Source organism: Anguilla rostrata, chromosome 13, assembly GCF_018555375.3.
Source record: "Anguilla rostrata isolate EN2019 chromosome 13, ASM1855537v3, whole genome shotgun sequence".
In the NCBI taxonomy this organism is placed as follows: Eukaryota; Metazoa; Chordata; class Actinopteri; order Anguilliformes; family Anguillidae; genus Anguilla; species Anguilla rostrata.
In genome coordinates this window covers 15525790-15542880 of record NC_057945.1, presented here as the reverse complement: position 1 = coordinate 15542880, position 17091 = coordinate 15525790, and the positions used below count along the sequence as shown (strand labels likewise).

The window sequence follows — 17091 nt, the reverse complement described above, 5'->3', positions numbered from 1 at the left end:
TCCAGTGGGTCATCAACACTGGACCAAAAAGATTGGAAAACAGCTGATTCTTTTAGACCCTTTGCAACATTAAACATTAGCTCCTTTTTGTTAAAATTAGATTTTGAATGATACCTTGAACATTATTCGCATTTTCCACGGTTACTCTGCCAAGACGTCTTTTTCTCAGTTCTTTCCTGATAAGGACAACCTTAGATGGAAATGGAAGATAATTATGGGGTTACTTGCGCACTGACAATCATATACATAAGTTAACATTAAAATACCATACCTAACACAGTTTCTTGTTGCATTTAAGAATCTGCACGCATGGTTTATTTTACCCATATCTGCACTTTTTCAAAAAAGCACATTTCCTGTGAGGGAAAAATACCTGACTTCCTTCAGAGAGAACACAGATTGTTCTCTGCTCCTGATTCCCCCACTGACGTGGCCATCCTTCAAATAGTTTTTGCACTACATCTGCAACACATGCAACCTCATCAAGATTGTACCAGGACATTGTAGTCGCGTCCAAATGACACTTTCCACGAACGTGGTGGAACCTCAGGGAATGGAACTGTGGGTGAGGGGGCACATGTCCACATGCCTTGATGGCACCACTCTTGCCATAAAAGTGAGAGGACACAAAATCGACAATTTCTTCAGAGGAGCGGTAGTTTTCATTGAATATGATTCTGCTTTTCAGGGCCACAGAATTCTTTTGTTCTTGGTAGTGATGGAAGAGGCGACTGAGTAGTGTGTGGTTGGAGCGCTGGTCCTCGTCCACTGAGAAGAGCTTTGGACCCATCTGCATGTGATCTCCAGCCAAAACCACTCGCGTTCCTTGCCCTGCCAGAGTGAGGGGCATCAGAGCTTCACACTCTAGCATCTGCGAGGCCTCGTCAATCAGAATGTGGGTGAAGTAACCAGCTGGAAGATTCAGGTTATAGAGTTCCCTTGTCATGAATGCTGTTGTTATGATCACTCGGTGAGAGTCTAAGGTGGGTCTTCCAGGACATGTGAAAGATTGGCCATCCTGATGGCAATACTGCAGCGTGATGTCATCAGTTGCACTCATAGGCACTCCCTTTTTGTTGGCTTTTATCCTGAGAGGTATGGCTTCAGCATGTCCAGCATTTACATAATGATGAAAGTGATCCTTGACATACAAATCTGCAGAGCTAAAGGAAGAAAGTGATTAACTTTAAAAAAAAAATTTAACCGTAAAAATGAACAGCACTAAAGATCTGTGTTAAATCGCAGTTTTACTCAGTCAGAACACATCGCCAGAGGATGCTCACCGACTATAGGACAAATTACTATCAGTTACAATAAAATTACAATAGACTTCAACCAGTCACATATACACATGTGTAGGCTTGTGCATGTTGGTACTGTATTACATAATTTGCACTCATATCTATAATTAATAATGAAATAAGCATTTATGAAGTCGTGGTTACCTGTTAGTATAGGTACAGATCAGAACTTTGGTTCCAGGTTGCCGTACCAGCTCTTTAGCTGCAGTGGCCAGGGTGAAGGTCTTCCCTGTTCCAAAGGGTCCATAGATTAGAAGTGGTGCCACAGTCTTGTTGTCATGTGTATCCCCAACGATGAAAGCCATAGCTGCTTGCTGCTTTGCATTGAGCCTGGAGTATCCTCCTGTGTGCACTGGGACACAGCTCTTCATCAGGTCTGGCAAAACCCACTCTACATCTGGTAGAAGGTCTACAGCCTTGTGCATCATGCAGAAGTGGAGGCGGTTCAGCTGAAACTGGACCTCCATCTCACACGTAGTGTTGTTCTGGAGATCCAGCTCAGTGCAGCATCTCTTGGAGAGCTGCAGGTACATTCTCCTCTCAGTGCTAGCATCTGGAACAATGACTGCCTCATAGATTTTTTGATGCTGATTTTCCACAAATGAAGAAACTGCTACCAGAGCTGACCGGACACCTCTCTTTAGGATAAATCCCTCTGGTGTGTCAGGGGTGAGCATAGACGGTGCTGGAACTGAGGCAAAAAGTTCTTCTGGAAGAGCAATCTTCATGCCAAACTGAGGCTCATAAACTTTGTCAGACAAATAGATGCTGTCTTTGAGGCTGAGTCTGGAGGTTGAAAAACAGAGAAATATTTACACCTGGATTCAAACAGCATTTGTCTCAGCCCTTAAATAAATGGCTTGAATAAAGTGCTCATATATATAATAAGCTCCATAATGTTAGGGACAAAGATTGTTCTATTTTTTTCTTGATTTGTCTCTGTACTCCACAATTTTAGATTTGTACTGAAACACATGTGGTTAAAGTGAACATTCTCAGCCTTTATACACTTTGGTTTCACCATGTACAAATTACAGCACTTTTCATTTTTCCAGAACACTGCTGTCTTTTTAGCAAACTGTAACTTGTTCACCCTGTTTTTGCAGATAACTAGTGGTTTACAACTGGCAACCACTGGCACATGCATGTTTTACTCCTGAAGAGTGTTTCTGATCTGTCAAACAGGTGTTCAAGGGGTTTTCTTCATTATGGTGAAAATTCTTTGGTCATCAACTGTAGAGGTCTTCCTTGGCCTACCAGGCCCTTTGCGATTACTCACCAGCGCTCACTTTATTTTTATTTGATTTTGGTAAGCTGAAGTTTGGTCTACGTCTCAGACAGTTTTTTTTCCTTCTTATTTCTCAGCCTAATAATGGCTTCCTTGACTTTCATTGGCACAATCGATCGATCCCATGCCCTGCCTATGCACTTTAGCCACCTACCACAAGAAACAATTGATCGATTTTTGGGATGTATCGTAACGTATCAACTAGAAGCCGGCAGCAAGGCCTTCAGTATGCTTTAAAAGGATATAGAAAATAATTGAAAGGATTTGAATAAATGAGAGAATGGCAACATGAAAAGAAAAACTGAGCTGAAATATTAGTTAGTTCTCACATTGCAAATAAAGCCCAGTCAGCTAGCAGTTAAAGAAAACACTACAAACCAGCGTTGCTCTTGCAGTATCGGGTGAGTTGTTTATCAGTTTTTAGTATTAATGCAATGGTTTTGGATACAATACATAAGTCTCCAAATCAGAGGAGCATTATGAATACGCTGGGTGTTTGTAAAAAAAAATATTGGCAAAGTCCCTGAGCAGCCACAGCCAAGTTGTTGAAAATCCTGAAAAACTAAAAGAGGCTTAAATCACAGTGTTTTTTTATTTTTATTTTTTTTAAAACATTAATCAATCTTTAGATCTCATGCATCAGGGAAAGAGCATGCTTTCTTGTCCCTGACAGAACATTGTAAGAAACAGTATGCTGTGGAAAGGAAGTGCACGTAAGCTTACAGCCATCACCACTTTGATGGATCATATCATTAACATTACTTGTAGAGTTAAGAGTGGTCAGACCATGGTCAAAGTATAAACAACCAGCAGAAACCTCCACATAATGTAAGTACAGTCTCCTATAATGTACACTTGGCCTTTCAAACAGACCATGTTATGAGTGATAGAACCAACAGGGTCTAGATGAGATGATTACCAGTCTCACGTAAGAAAGGAGAGGTGAACACTTATTTTTTATATAAGAAAGGAAGTGGGCTTGGAAATAATAGTGTACAATCTGGGCAGAAAATGAGAAACAATGGTGTATTGGAAGGAGTCAATTAAAATGATGTAAGCATGTGGGAAGTACCAAGTTTAAGCTCCACAACAGGAGGAGCTGACAAGACAGGATAAAAAGGAGTGTTTGGCTCCAGGGGAGTTCAGTGTGTCCTGTCTGTGTTTTGTGAGTGTCTTGTGGAAGTGACTGGGGAGTGTTTGTATTGATCTGTGCAGATCAGCCCGGGTTCTTGCATGTTATCTTGCATCAGACTCTGTGAAGTGTATATTTTGAAGAAGTATTCAACAGTGTGAGGAGAACACCCAGCGCTTCTGGCCCAGGCTGGGACCTGTTTTTCCCGCAATGCTCAAACTGCATTAGTGAAACAGGGTGATGAAACCATGTGTCCCTTTTCATTTCTTTAAAGTTTGTTTTTGTACAACATGCAATAGCCAACTGTTGGCTACATTAACGTTACCATGAAAATGAAAAGAAAAGAAAATGGTGTTTCTGTTCATCTGATGGTGTGGTCTTCCACGGAGAGGGATTCAAAGCTGACACTGAAGTAATTTTGCTTTGGGTTTTGTAAGTGGATAAAAAAACACCAGCTACACTGCTAGGATCCCAGTTGCATCTTCTGTTATGTTCAGAGCCTTAAATTATGAAATTTGTCTACAGGAACCAATGGCATGGATGCTGAAGTCCTGAAAACTTGATAGAGGTTATGACAGATAGCAACAGTTGTCAAGTTGTGATTGGAGGTCAAGAAAATAAGGCAGGGCTTGGGATCGGTCAGTTCTGGTTCTCATTTTGACAAATGCCAGTAACAAACTCCAAAGGCAATCAAAAGCCTAGAATCAAGACTAGATACTGAAAGCTCTCATACCTGACCTAAGAAAGCTAGCGAACTCACATGACTAATCAGAAAGACCTGTGAAGCCATTTGTCCCAAACGTTAAGGCGCCCTGAAATAGGGGGCTATGTACAATGAGCACTGTAATTTATACCTGGTGAAACCACAGCATAGATACTCTTAAATAACATCTGAGAATGTTAACTTTAACCACGTGTGATTAGTTTGATTACAAATCTAAAATTCTGGAACATTATGTCCAAAATATTATGAAGCTCACAGTATATATTACTAATTTCTTCTTGATTTAGTCAAATTAGTAATAGTCTATGTGAAGCAATCTTTTCAAAATAATTTTACATTGCTAAACTAAACAAAAACAAGGCATGCAGTTTATGTTAGGTGACACTTTAAGATTAGTAAGGATACTATCTGTTTTGTATTTTTTAGCACATGACATTGAATGTGTTAGTAGTGGGCTAAAAATAATATTTAATACCAAGAGCAAATACACCTCATCTATGGTAAGATCTACAATTACTAAGTTATGTAATAAAAACATCCGCTGGAATTAAATCCAAATTTTTTTTACTGATCATAAATAAAACTGTAGAGTGTAATCATATTTACATTACCTGGACACTATGTCTTCCTGGGCTAGTTCCTCTCTGTACAGGAAGTGGTGCATTCTCTCTCTGTAGTTATGGAAGGTGATGGACATGTTGGCTTCAGATCTTGGGTTAAACTGCAAGTTTATCTGAGGAGGCTTGTACTCCTTCAGAAGCTTTTCTTCTTCTTCTGTCTTGTTCAAACAGGGAATAATGACTCTGTTTCCCTGGTGCCAGCGCTCCAAACTCTGAACTGGAGGCCCGATGTCCTCCTTCATCCACACAGGACAGATGGAGCTCTGCTCTCCCACCCTCACCTCAAGCTTCTGCAGCAGCACTGGCCTCATGTCAAAGTCAAACACCACCCACTGCTCATAAAGGCCTGGGTGTAAGGGTTTGCATGACACAGGAATGTCATAGGACATGTCAGAAGTGCAGAACTTGTTTCCTGTGGAGTAGGTAGAGGGACCTTCAGGAGTAATTTCACCGAGAGTGAATATAGCTCCAGGATCCTGTTTCAGCAAGGCGACATGGGCAAGTAATCTCTGAAAATACAAAACATTTTATAACTGAATTACAACTGAAATTCGGTCATTCCATTCAGTTCACTACATAGATATTTGGCCTGTTTTTACTGATGGCGACACAATGTGCCGAAGTATATTCATCTCAGGACCAACAACACGTTACTTTACTGAGGTGTGCTGTTGCATGTCATTACTGTCCTTAGCTTACAGAAGTTAGTCAAGTTACTAGCTAGACACTGTGGGAAACAGTTCCTTGTCATTTTCTGAAATCATTCTTCTGTCAGGAGCACTGTCATCAAAGTAGATCTTTATTGACAGTAAAGGCAATACAGTTATGTTTGGCGGTATGGCTCTGTTCTGGAGCTCTCCCGCCAACCACGCAGCCCACGTGGATAAGGTCAGGAGGCCAGCAGCCAAACCCTCCTAGAGGGGTACACACAGAACAGATCCAGCAGCAAAGCAAGTTCTTAACACATAGGGATGGAGCAATGCAATTTCTTAACACATAGGGATGGAGCAATACAAATTCTTAACACATATGAATGGAGAAATGCAAATTCTTGACACATAGGGATGGAGCTGGGGTGGTGGAGGGGATTTACAAAGCAACGTGCAGCAGCTTGCATGCAGGAGGAGCAGCCGAATGAGTAGAGGGAGGCTGTTTAAGTAGACCGCCCTGTTAAGTGAATGTACTGTGATAGGCGAACATCACTCAGCTGAGCCATCAGCTGATTCAGCCGGAGCGCTTGACTCTCGTGGCCTGCCAGAACTACGCGATGCTCCATTATTAAAACTGAAGAGGGGCTTGACACACCAAATTAGCCCTACAAGTCCCCATGAAGCCACTGAAAAGTTCCCCTTAACCTGCACTTTTCCAGTTCAGCTGTGGAAAATCAAACAAAATTATAGTGAACCTATATATGTAATAAGTTAGTTAAACTGTGTATTACCGTAGATGCAAAGTGTCTCACCTCTGTTTTTATCTGAAAAATCCATTTCAGCTCAGAATTGGTCTCTTCACACTCCACACTTAAATCTTCATCATGGGTGACAGTGACATCATCAACTTGTTCTGACATCTACAAAGTATGCTAAATTTATCAGTACATGCAATATTATTCTGTATCATAGAAACTTTAAAAATTAACGGAGCTAATACAATATGACTTAAAGGGTTAATCTTTCAAACCACAAAAATACATCATCATTTGTTGTCTTATGGTTAAGATTAATGACAGTTTCTTTATATACCCATAAACTAGACTGTACTCTTAAAAACATCTCTTGCACGTAACTACAAATTTAGGGAAGCCCTGGGAAGCCCTGTTCCATTACACTTATTACTGGTCCTATCGAGACACACTCACAATGTGGACTACATTACTGCTGCTCCTGTACTCTTGCAGCAGGCGGTCCCTGTAAGACCCCAGGCCCTGCGCCTGCACAGTGTGCTGGATCTGCTGAGCCTCTGTGCTTCGCATGTGCCACTCCTGCAGCTCCTCCACAGAGTGGGCCCGAAAGCATCTGTCTCCATACTCGCATGCTTCAGGCCTGCAGAGAAACGGTCACATCAGCACGCTCAGATCAGAAACGAGCGCTGGAGGCAGTTCTAACTAGTGAGTAACATCGAACGATACTGAAAGAGTAACAGGGCGTGGAATGGCGCGTTTCTTTCAACGTGTTCATTTCACATAAATGGCCTAAATTCAGATTTTTTTGTCTGCCTAATAGTGCATGTGTATGTAGAAGTATGCTGGTATATGTGCATGTATATGTGTGCATCTATGTATTTATATGGGTATGTATGTACATATGTATGTGTACCAAAGCATCTAAATGTTTTCCTTATTATGTTAAAATTTTTTCACAATAATCCTTACCAGACCCAAAAGGGTAAAAGAATATAACAAATAAATGAATACAAATTGACATGCAATGGACCCCTGGGATGGGATGGCATGAGTGCTGGTGGACACAAAAAATAAAAGATTAAACAGTGCTAGTAATGAAAAAAATGGACAGTACCCCATTAGTATTTTGACACCCCTTGGTCTGGGGCTGTTTTTCATTGTTTGGGTTAGGCTCCTTAGTTCCAGTGAGGAAAATCTTAATGCTATAGAATACAATGACATTCTAGAGAATTGCGTGCTTACAGCTTGGTGGCAAGAGCATGACAATGCCCCCATGCACAAAGCAAGGTCCATAAAGACATGGTTTGGTGTGGAGGAAATTGACTGGCCTGCACAACTCCATATTAATGGCCATGTTTTGGAATGAGATTTTCAACAAGAACATATGGGTGTGATATTTGGGTGTCCACATACTTTTGGCCATGTCATGTAGATATATGTGTGTGTGTATGAGTGCGTGTGTGAGTGTTTGTACATTTAGCAGGCACTCTTACCCAAAGCAAGTTTAGCTGGGTGCAAGCGGGAGGTTGGGAATGAAGTGCTTAATGTAGCAAATGAATGCAAGAGCTCCCTTTAAGTAGCAATCACAGTATTTATGTCAGGCAATTTATATTTCTAGGTGAAAGGAAATGTAAACAAAATATTTTCCTGTACAAAGAGTCCTTCCTACAGAACATCAAGCAGTGCAACTGAAGGGAGCTACATTCATATGCACATAAATCAAAGGTGGAAGGTGAAAAGGCACTGCTGTATGTACCACATAAATATGATAGATGCTGTGATTGCACATGTGGTCATGTCTGTAAGTATAAAGTGTAAACTAAATAACTAAATAACTAATTTTTTCTAACTGAACTGCTGAATTGTTCATGTGAAGACTGCACTTTTTCGGGAAAGAAGAGAAAGTTATTTTATTGGAATATTGCAGTGAGAGTGGGATTATCATCGTGGATAGTGGAAGTTACTCAGTGCAAATTTTGGCCCAGATGTATTTACAGTATGACCATGATCATGGTCCATGTCATGCTATGCAGTATAATGATGTCCTTGTATATTGACTAACATCACCTGGAAAATACATTTCCTCATATGTCATACAATCTCCACTGGCTCGGCTGTTTAACAGTCACTGACACACAGTGCTGAGAGGCCATATGAAATAACAGTCGGTTAACAGCCATACCATACCTGTCACACAGCAGAAACTCTTGCTTGCGGCTGTGTGGCGGAGGACGGTGTTTCCAATCCACGGTGTTGCCCTCGGAGATCATCCGAGCGTGCTCCAGGGAAGCACAGTGCTTTATGAAGCTCTCCTTAGAGGTGCTGGTCAGCAGGCAGGCTTTGCAGTAGATCTCCACCTGGGTGCTGGGGGAAGCCGAGGCTGGAGGTCCCCTCCCCTGGGACAGCAGCGGCAGCTCCTTGCGATCCCACCCGCCACCGACCTCCTCCTTCCACACGGCCATCTCCACCTCGCTGTGGGCGAGCTGGCAGCGGGCGTGTCCGTGCCAGCAGGGGGCGCCCTGGGCCACGTGGCTACAGTACCGCAGGTTGTCCTTCGCATTAGGAGGCAGCTGCCGGACTTCGTTGTACACCTTCTTGCTTGGCCCTTCTGCCAGGTAATGAACCAACACCGGCTTCCAGGCATGAGCTGCCTCTGACATGCAGGTGTTGTTCCACCTCTTGGCGGAGATCACCTGTGGGCTGCCGTGGAAACAAGCTTCACAGAGTTCGCAGAACTTCCCTCCAAACTCAGACAGGATTTTTTCTGGTGTCCCCAACTGTCTGGGGGCTGCCCTGCTGGTGTCTGACACTAGAGCTCTCAAAGTGCTGATGTCCATGCGGTGTTTTTTAAGAAAGGTCCACACTGTAGCCTCCTCGATGCTTCTGGCAAATGTACACCGGTTTTTGTGCTTTTTGCACCCGGAACCTTCCACAAAGAACCAGCACACAGCATACTTGCTTGGGTTCGGTACTTTAGGTCGACGAGACACGTGCCTCCACTTTCTCCCCTTTTCCCGGCCTCTGGCCAGCAGCAGGTCTCCATTGCATTTGTGACTGATGATTTTCAGGGAATAAGTAACTTCATTCTCTTTCTCGACACAGAGAGAACAGCCAACCTTCAGGTTGCATGCCCGTAAAATCTCACTCAGAGAGGATTTGTTTGGATCCACGGATGCCATTGCCTGACATGTCTGTCCACATCACCGTGTCACAGTGAATCGTAACATCACATGCGCAGCATGCTGAAAGCACACAAGGTGTGTTTGATAGGATTGCAGATTAGATAGCAGGTTAAATTCAATAACACATTCAATGTTCTCTCCTGCAGCACCGGCTAGAGGGAGAATACATATTAATTTGGAATATTTATAATACATGAATTGTATCTTAACCTTTCCACAAGCTATGTAGCTAAATTTCAATTGGGATATAATAAACAAAGGACTAGGTAGTGTGTATGTACTATGCATTTGCAAGTGAAGTATATGGGGTATACGCTATAGCTACTTTAAAAAGTTCAAACAGCATTTTTCTTAGCCCTTGCTTACAGTGGAAGCGTGCTGATACTGTATATTGTACTGTATACTGATATTAAATATATATTAAAGTATATATAACTATAACTGTTTCAAGAAGTTTTTCTCCACAGTGGCTTAAATAAAATATGTGTGCTGAAAAGCCATATTGCACTATAACACTGTGTGCCTGTGCATGCTTGTCCACATTATGGCTACTGAGGATATATATATATATACAGGGAGCTCTATAACATTTGGGACAAATATATATTTTTTTGATTTGACTCTGTACTCCACAATGTTACATTTGTGATCAATCTCAAAGCCACAATTCACATGTGGTTAAGGTGCAGATTCTCAGCTTTTATTAAAGGGCATTTTTATACATTTTTGTTTCACCATGTAGAAATTACAGCACTTTTTATACACCGGCCCCCATTTCAGGGAACCATAATGTTTGAGACAAATGACTTCACAGGTGTTTTCTGATTAGTCTGGTGAGTTCAATTGCTTCTTTAGTGCAGGTATAAGAGGGCTTTCAGTATCTAGTCTTGATTCTAGGCTTTTGATTGCTTTTCGAGTCTTACTGGCATTTGAAAATGGCTGAAGATGGTTGCAATACAGGCCTGGCACAGCATCACCAAAGAAGATACTCAGAACCTGGTGATGTCTATGGTTCACAGACTTCAAGCAGTGCATGCAAAGGATATGCAACAAAGCACTAACTAAACATGACTACTTTCATTTATACAACATGAATATGTCCCCAATATTATGGTGCCCTGATATGGGGGGTAATGCATAAAAAGTGTTTTAATTTCAATATGGTGAAACCAAAGTGTATAAACACCCTTAAAGGGGAATTACACTTTATAACACTTCTGCTTCTGATGACTGATATTGTCCTTCTAATGAACGCGTCACCCTTCATTTTTCGATTAGTTATTTCATTTTAAATGTCTAACATTAGAAACAAAGACCTATTTTTTTTTAGCGCAAGTTCACATAGTAGCATGGTTTCCGTTTTTTTCTTCTTCAATTTCGTTTTGCAGCAAATCGAGAAGAAGCGAGAAGCAAAACATTCCGTTAACTTAGCATTGAAATCGAACAAACTAACGTCTGCTAGCTTTTGTTTGATGCAATATTGGTATAATAATGAGGTGCAATAATGAGGTGCATGTACCCAGTTGTTATAATGCCCCGTTAGACTTGACTTGAAAGCACATTTCCTAGTTTTCCACGCAATGCAACTTTGTGCCAGACATGGCTGGATGTAATCAGATACCCCAACACAACAGCCGAAGAAGTTCGCAAACGAGGACTAAGGGTATGCAGCGACTACTTTGAAGGCAACGACTACCAAGGCGACTGTCTTAAGCCTGGAGCTGTACCCACAGTTTTCTCATCGTTGGTCAAACCACTTGAGATAGGTACTATGTGGGCTGGCTAACACTATCGCATCTGTCTGTGATAGATAGGATGTCTACCACCAGTTGCCATTTGTCCTGGGAATAGCCTGTGGTTCCTCAATCTCGGTCCGCTCCTGACTCGCTCTCGCACGATCAGCCTGAAAATTAGCCAGCTCTTCTTCTGTGTATTCCGTCGTGAATCAATAGGGCACAACAATCCCATGATCAAAAATAAAATCTCCTTCGTCCTCAGACATTTTCGGTTTCACTAGCTAGTAGTAATACAACACTATTTCTACGACCAACCTAATGCTATTGTCTGAGCAGTGTGAAGCTAGCGACAGTAAGGACTTTCGCGCGGGTCTGAACATTTCAAAATAAAAGTCAGACGATAAAACCACTGTTACGTTCAGCAAAATGAAATGAATTAAGGAAAAACCGGACTGCAGTTGTCCTAAAATATGAACTATTCGTTTTCTATTTGTACAATATTAAAACAACTACGATTTTAAACACAGACATTGTAAAACTAATCACAACAATAATATTAATTACAAACAAATCTGTCTTCATTTTTTCAATTTTTTTCCCTACATTTTTAACAATGACAATCCAAAATTTTAAATGGAGAATAATAGATAAAATACACCCATTACTTTTAATTATTATTGCAATATCCAATACATCATTACATCAGTACATGAGTTTAACTGAATGGTAAGGGAAGAATTAGAGTAATTTAAAATGCGTTACTTCAACATTCTGTGCTACCTTGTAACATCAACTATGCAACTAAAAAAAAAAAATATATATATATAAAAATGTGGCTGGATATTTCACTAGAATGGCAAGGAGAACAGGACAGTATTAACACTTGTTTGTAAAGGTGAAAACATCGCACACAGAATAACATGGCTGGGGTATAAGCATGCAGTACATAGGGCAGATTTCATTCAATTAAATCCCAATTGCTTTCTGATAGCATGACGTATATAATGCGCTGCTGCCTGCCCTGGACATGTTGTCTCAATGATATGGGGGTGTTTTGAATACCTTGAACCCTCCACTCTTCAGATATGGTGTCATTTATATCAAATAAGCGTCATAGAAAATGTGGCTGGGGTTTGAACATTCAGTACATAGGCGAATTTCATTCAATTAAATCCCAATTGCTTTCTGGTAGCATGACATATATAATGCTCTGCTGCCTCCCCTGGACATGTTGTCTCAATGATATGGGGGTGTTTTGTATACCTTGGACCCTCCACTCTTCAGATATGGTGTCACTTATATCAAATAAGCGTCATAGAAAATGTGGCTGGGGTTTGAACATGCAGTACATAGACGAATATCATTCAATTAAGTTACAATTGCTTTCTGATACTATAACAGATAACATGCTCTGCTGCCTCCCCTGGACATGTTGCCTCAATGATATGGTGTCACTTATATCAAATAAGCGTCGTAGAAGATGTGGCTGGGGTTTAAACATGCAATTTCTCGGCAAATAGTGTATTCCTATCCTCTGCTAGTACTGTTGAATGCATACAGTTTTTAACAAGTGCACATACAAGTCAAACAGTCTTGAATTAATTACAATCTCTTTATGAACTCAGAATATGACACACATAGTCATTAGTCATGATACAGTTCATAGCAGGAAACAGCCAGTATTGGACACCTGGGCTTGTAACAGGATGTGAAGTACAACTGGCCTTCACATTAAGCAGTAACTATAAACAGTGAACAGAATTTTTGTAGTGACATTTTTTGTGTGACTTACAAAAGCAAAGACAGATTTGTTTGTAATTAATATTAGTGTTGTGAATAGTTTTACAATGTCTGTGTTTAAAATCGAAGTTGTTTTAACATTGTACAAATAGAAAACGAATAGTTCATATTTTAGGACAACTGCAGTCCGATTTGTCCTGAATTAATTTCATTTTGTTGAACGTAACAGTGGTTTTATCGTCGTACTTTTATTTTGAAATTTTCAGACCCGCGCGAAAGTCCTTACTGTCGCTAGCTTCACACTGCTGTTAAAAGTGTTACCTTTGTTACACATAAATTGCATAGCCTATTTGTAACACAAACGTAGTAACTACCGCATGCTTTGAAAGTAACACAAAAAATGTGTATTTGTGTTCAAATATATACAATGTGTTAAAATTGTATATATTTGAACACAAAATTCAGGCCTTTTTGTAACCACAATCCTGGAATATGTGCATCATATTCATATTTCCTCAACCCCTATTTCCTGAAGTTGGCCCGACGCGCCAGTCAACCTGGAACGGGAAATCTTTTTGTTTAGTGTGTGCAAGTAGTTGTATGCGGGGTAAAATGCACTTTTGGCGCATAGTTCACTTTGTAAAACTTGCTGTGTATTGTGTGTGATGGTGATTATGTCAGTATATATGTTTCTAAAATAATATGTCGAATTCGACTGCTACAGAGTAGTTATAGTCAACCAGCGTCATACCTTAAATTCCCTTGGAGACTCCGACTCTATGTACTGATAACCTGCATTTTCTGTATCTACCCATAGCCTAAAACTTCTGCAACATCTGTCATTTCTAATAAGCAAATAATTAACAGATACATAAATCAGCAATATTGTAGTATTTGCTGTTGTCAATACTGGTTTCCATAACAAATTACTCAAAATTAAGAACTTTAAGAAGTTTATACGCTCTAGGCTATATTTCTTCTCAGTAGGCACTGTAGAGCTCGTTACTTGTTCAGGATACTCGGAATGAGTCGTTCAACACACCAGCGATTTCTGGGAATAGCATACGGTAGTGAATTTTTAGTGATCTGTAGGCTACTGCAATTTATTGCTGTTATGTAGCCTATATAAACATTAACTGAAGCATCACTACAAACAACATCAAAATCTATGTACCCAAGCGTATTGTAGGTTTCAATTATGAACTTACCTTATTTAATACAACAGAAATGAATAAGCGATCTGTCAATGAGGTTAATTCAGAATCGAAACCTAGGCTATTCTCTTCCGACACAATTCCAGAAGCTGCCAAGACATTTGGCCAGAACCTGTTTATCGCGGTCTAGCTATTTTATCCGCATTCCTTTTTTATCATAGAACATATCCCACTTTATCATATCCTTTCGTTACGACAAAACTGTTTCGCTAAAATTAACAAATAAATTCGGATATTTTAATAAATAGGCCTACTTAAGAAAACGTATCTTCACATTTAGCCTACGGATGCTATCCGGTCGTGTAGTTCATCTTAGGTATCATTTCTCCTGTCTGTAGCTTTCTGAGTTTCGTTTTTGACTCGGTGAGATGACGCGCACCACCAAAAGCGATTGTGTTGGCTAATGAATCTTATTTCACATCATTTCATTCCCTGAATTCCATTAGAGGCTTATAGGCTATTATTGCATAGTCTATCAACATTTATGAAATCCCTTTCTGGTTTTCCCGTTTAACTAGATTTTTTTTTTTTTTTTTACAACTTGAGACCGCGAGTTGCCAGTTTGCGATGACGAAATAATATCACCAGATTTTGGCGTTGTGTTCACAATTGCGCAAAGCGAACGGTTGATTATGGTTCGTTTTTAAACACATAATAGACGATATTAAACCACATACATAGACGATATTAATATTTTATCTGAAACGTTTCAGTCCCAGTTTTAAAAAAAAAAGTCTCTGAACTTAAATATGCTTTTAGGATAAGCTAAAGCTTCCGCCTTGAAACATTTGGCTACGGACAGAAGCGGAATTAGCGCGCGTACTGTGGGTGCGGGGCATCCATATGAGCAGCCATGGGGGTCCCCCAGAGTACTAAGCATGGAAACTAACTTAGGCCTAATATATGAAAAACATTGTTTAATGAATGTTGACAAGTAACACTGTATCGTTTACGTTGAAAAAAAAAAAAACATATAGGCCAACGTATTTTAAAATCATATTTTAACTGTGAAATATGTTTAAATTGGATTCGCTTTTACTTCAAGATATTCTAAGCGTGGATGCTTTATTTCTCATCTTGCCTCGCACCAATATGTATGACAGGCTAGCTCCGCCCCATACGCAACTAACTTGATTGTATCCATATCAATTTTAAGCAAAGCTCAAATCTGCAACATCCTCAACTGACATCACGACGATGGTGATGATGTTGATGATGATGATGATGACTATAATTTAATTGGCTAGCTCAGCTGTCATTTGCACCATTTCGTGGTTACTGATGCGGGCGTTGTGGGGCCCTCTCTAGCACTTCCAAACCATAATATCCAACCACAGTTTTAGAATAAGTAATTAGGTAATTTGGGATATACAAATACTTGTACAAAAGATTAATTGCCCGAGAGCCCTACCCCGAGTTTGCTTGGCAATTCCTCCCTCCTGTGCGCTGGTTTTTTATAATTTGACCACGGTCTGACCACTCTAACTCTAATAAGTAATAAGTAATGTTAATGCAATGATATGATCCATCATCGTGGTGATGGCTGTAAGCTTAAGTGCACTTCCCTTCCACAAAACTTTCCTTGAGTATTAACTAGGAGTAATGGGATGAGAATATAATTTAGCAAAAATAATGTATCATTATAATTTCTAATATAATTTAACAAAAAACATATTATAGTTTATTATACCACATGACCCGATGAAGGTTAGTGTGCCAAACTGTATTTGCTACTATATTCCACTTAAAGAGGCTTAATGAAGAAAAACAAAGCACAACAACAAAGTAAAACATTTGCAAACAGATACAATACGAGATAGTAATAGTCAAAGCTGAATGAATCATCTGTGGTTGCTCACCAGTATGCTGTGGGCAGGAATGCCAAGGTCGCTCTCCTCCACACTGTTGAATACCTCTTCAAAGTATGCACGCTTCTCGGAGTCTGATGCAACTGGGTTTATTGCTAGTGAATCAAAGATTACATACAAGAACCCAGGCTGATCTGTGCAGTTCAGTAAAACTAACAGTCACTCACAAAGTAAAGGCAATACATCCACTCGTTCTCCAAACACTCTCCAAGCACTCCAAAAACACACACTAAAATCCCCTGGGGCCGAATGCTTCTTTTTATCCATTTTTTCTAGCTCCTCCTGTTGTGGAGCTTAAACGTAGTACTTCCCACTTATTTTCTTTGTTGCTCAGGTCCTGTTTTTGACACCATTATTTCCAGATTTTTTGACACCAATATTTATGAGCCCCTTCCTTTCTTTATTTAAAAAAAAAAAAGATGGCTCCCATCTCCCATCTGAATCTCCCTCCCCCTTCTATCACAAATCATATATTCTGGCGACACCCCTGTCCACTCTGCACACTCCCTCCTCTGCTGGCCATGTAATCCATCATGGAGGTGGCGGCTGGTGCTCTTGAATACATTCCTTTCCCATATACATTGGGTCTGTGCTCTTTGAATACATTTCTTTCCCGATACATTGGGCTTGTGCTTTTTTGAGTATATAAATATATTTCTTTCCCACAACGCCTTGCACTTTGAATTAATGCACAAGTCTCATAATCTCACAAGTGCATGAATCTCTGTTGCTCCTGCCTTTTTGCTGACAAAGTCTTTCCCCTGTTGACATTACTTAAATCAATGCTTGTGAAATCTTTTCATACACAACCCAGGGATGTTATTTGGTTAATAAATGACAGCCACAATGGTGTAATAGCCTCTGGCTTGCATATAATTGGTGTT

The 17091-nt window shown here is 40.2% G+C and overlaps 1 protein-coding gene across 3 annotated transcripts in view; it reads right to left on the bottom strand.

Moving 5' to 3' along the window:
• Positions 1-17072, bottom strand: part of LOC135237206 (3'-5' exoribonuclease HELZ2-like) — a 34318-nt gene extending 17246 nt beyond the window's left edge. For 2 of the 3 annotated variants that reach the window (XM_064304061.1, XM_064304063.1), the window contains exons 1-8: positions 16199-17072; positions 8655-9709; positions 6924-7107; positions 6528-6635; positions 5057-5574; positions 1446-2087; positions 374-1163; positions 115-190 (exon numbers count right to left, since the gene is read on the bottom strand). In XM_064304061.1, the coding sequence (XP_064160131.1) occupies positions 115-190; positions 374-1163; positions 1446-2087; positions 5057-5574; positions 6528-6635; positions 6924-7107; positions 8655-9646 (3310 nt within the window). In that variant the 5' untranslated portion in view covers positions 9647-9709; positions 16199-17072. Of the gene's footprint in view, positions 1-114; positions 191-373; positions 1164-1445; positions 2088-5056; positions 5575-6527; positions 6636-6923; positions 7108-8654; positions 9710-14333; positions 14811-16198 lie in introns of those variants that run through there. The other variant, XM_064304062.1, reaches the window with a different exon arrangement.
• Between the last annotated feature and the right edge of the window lie 19 nt (positions 17073-17091).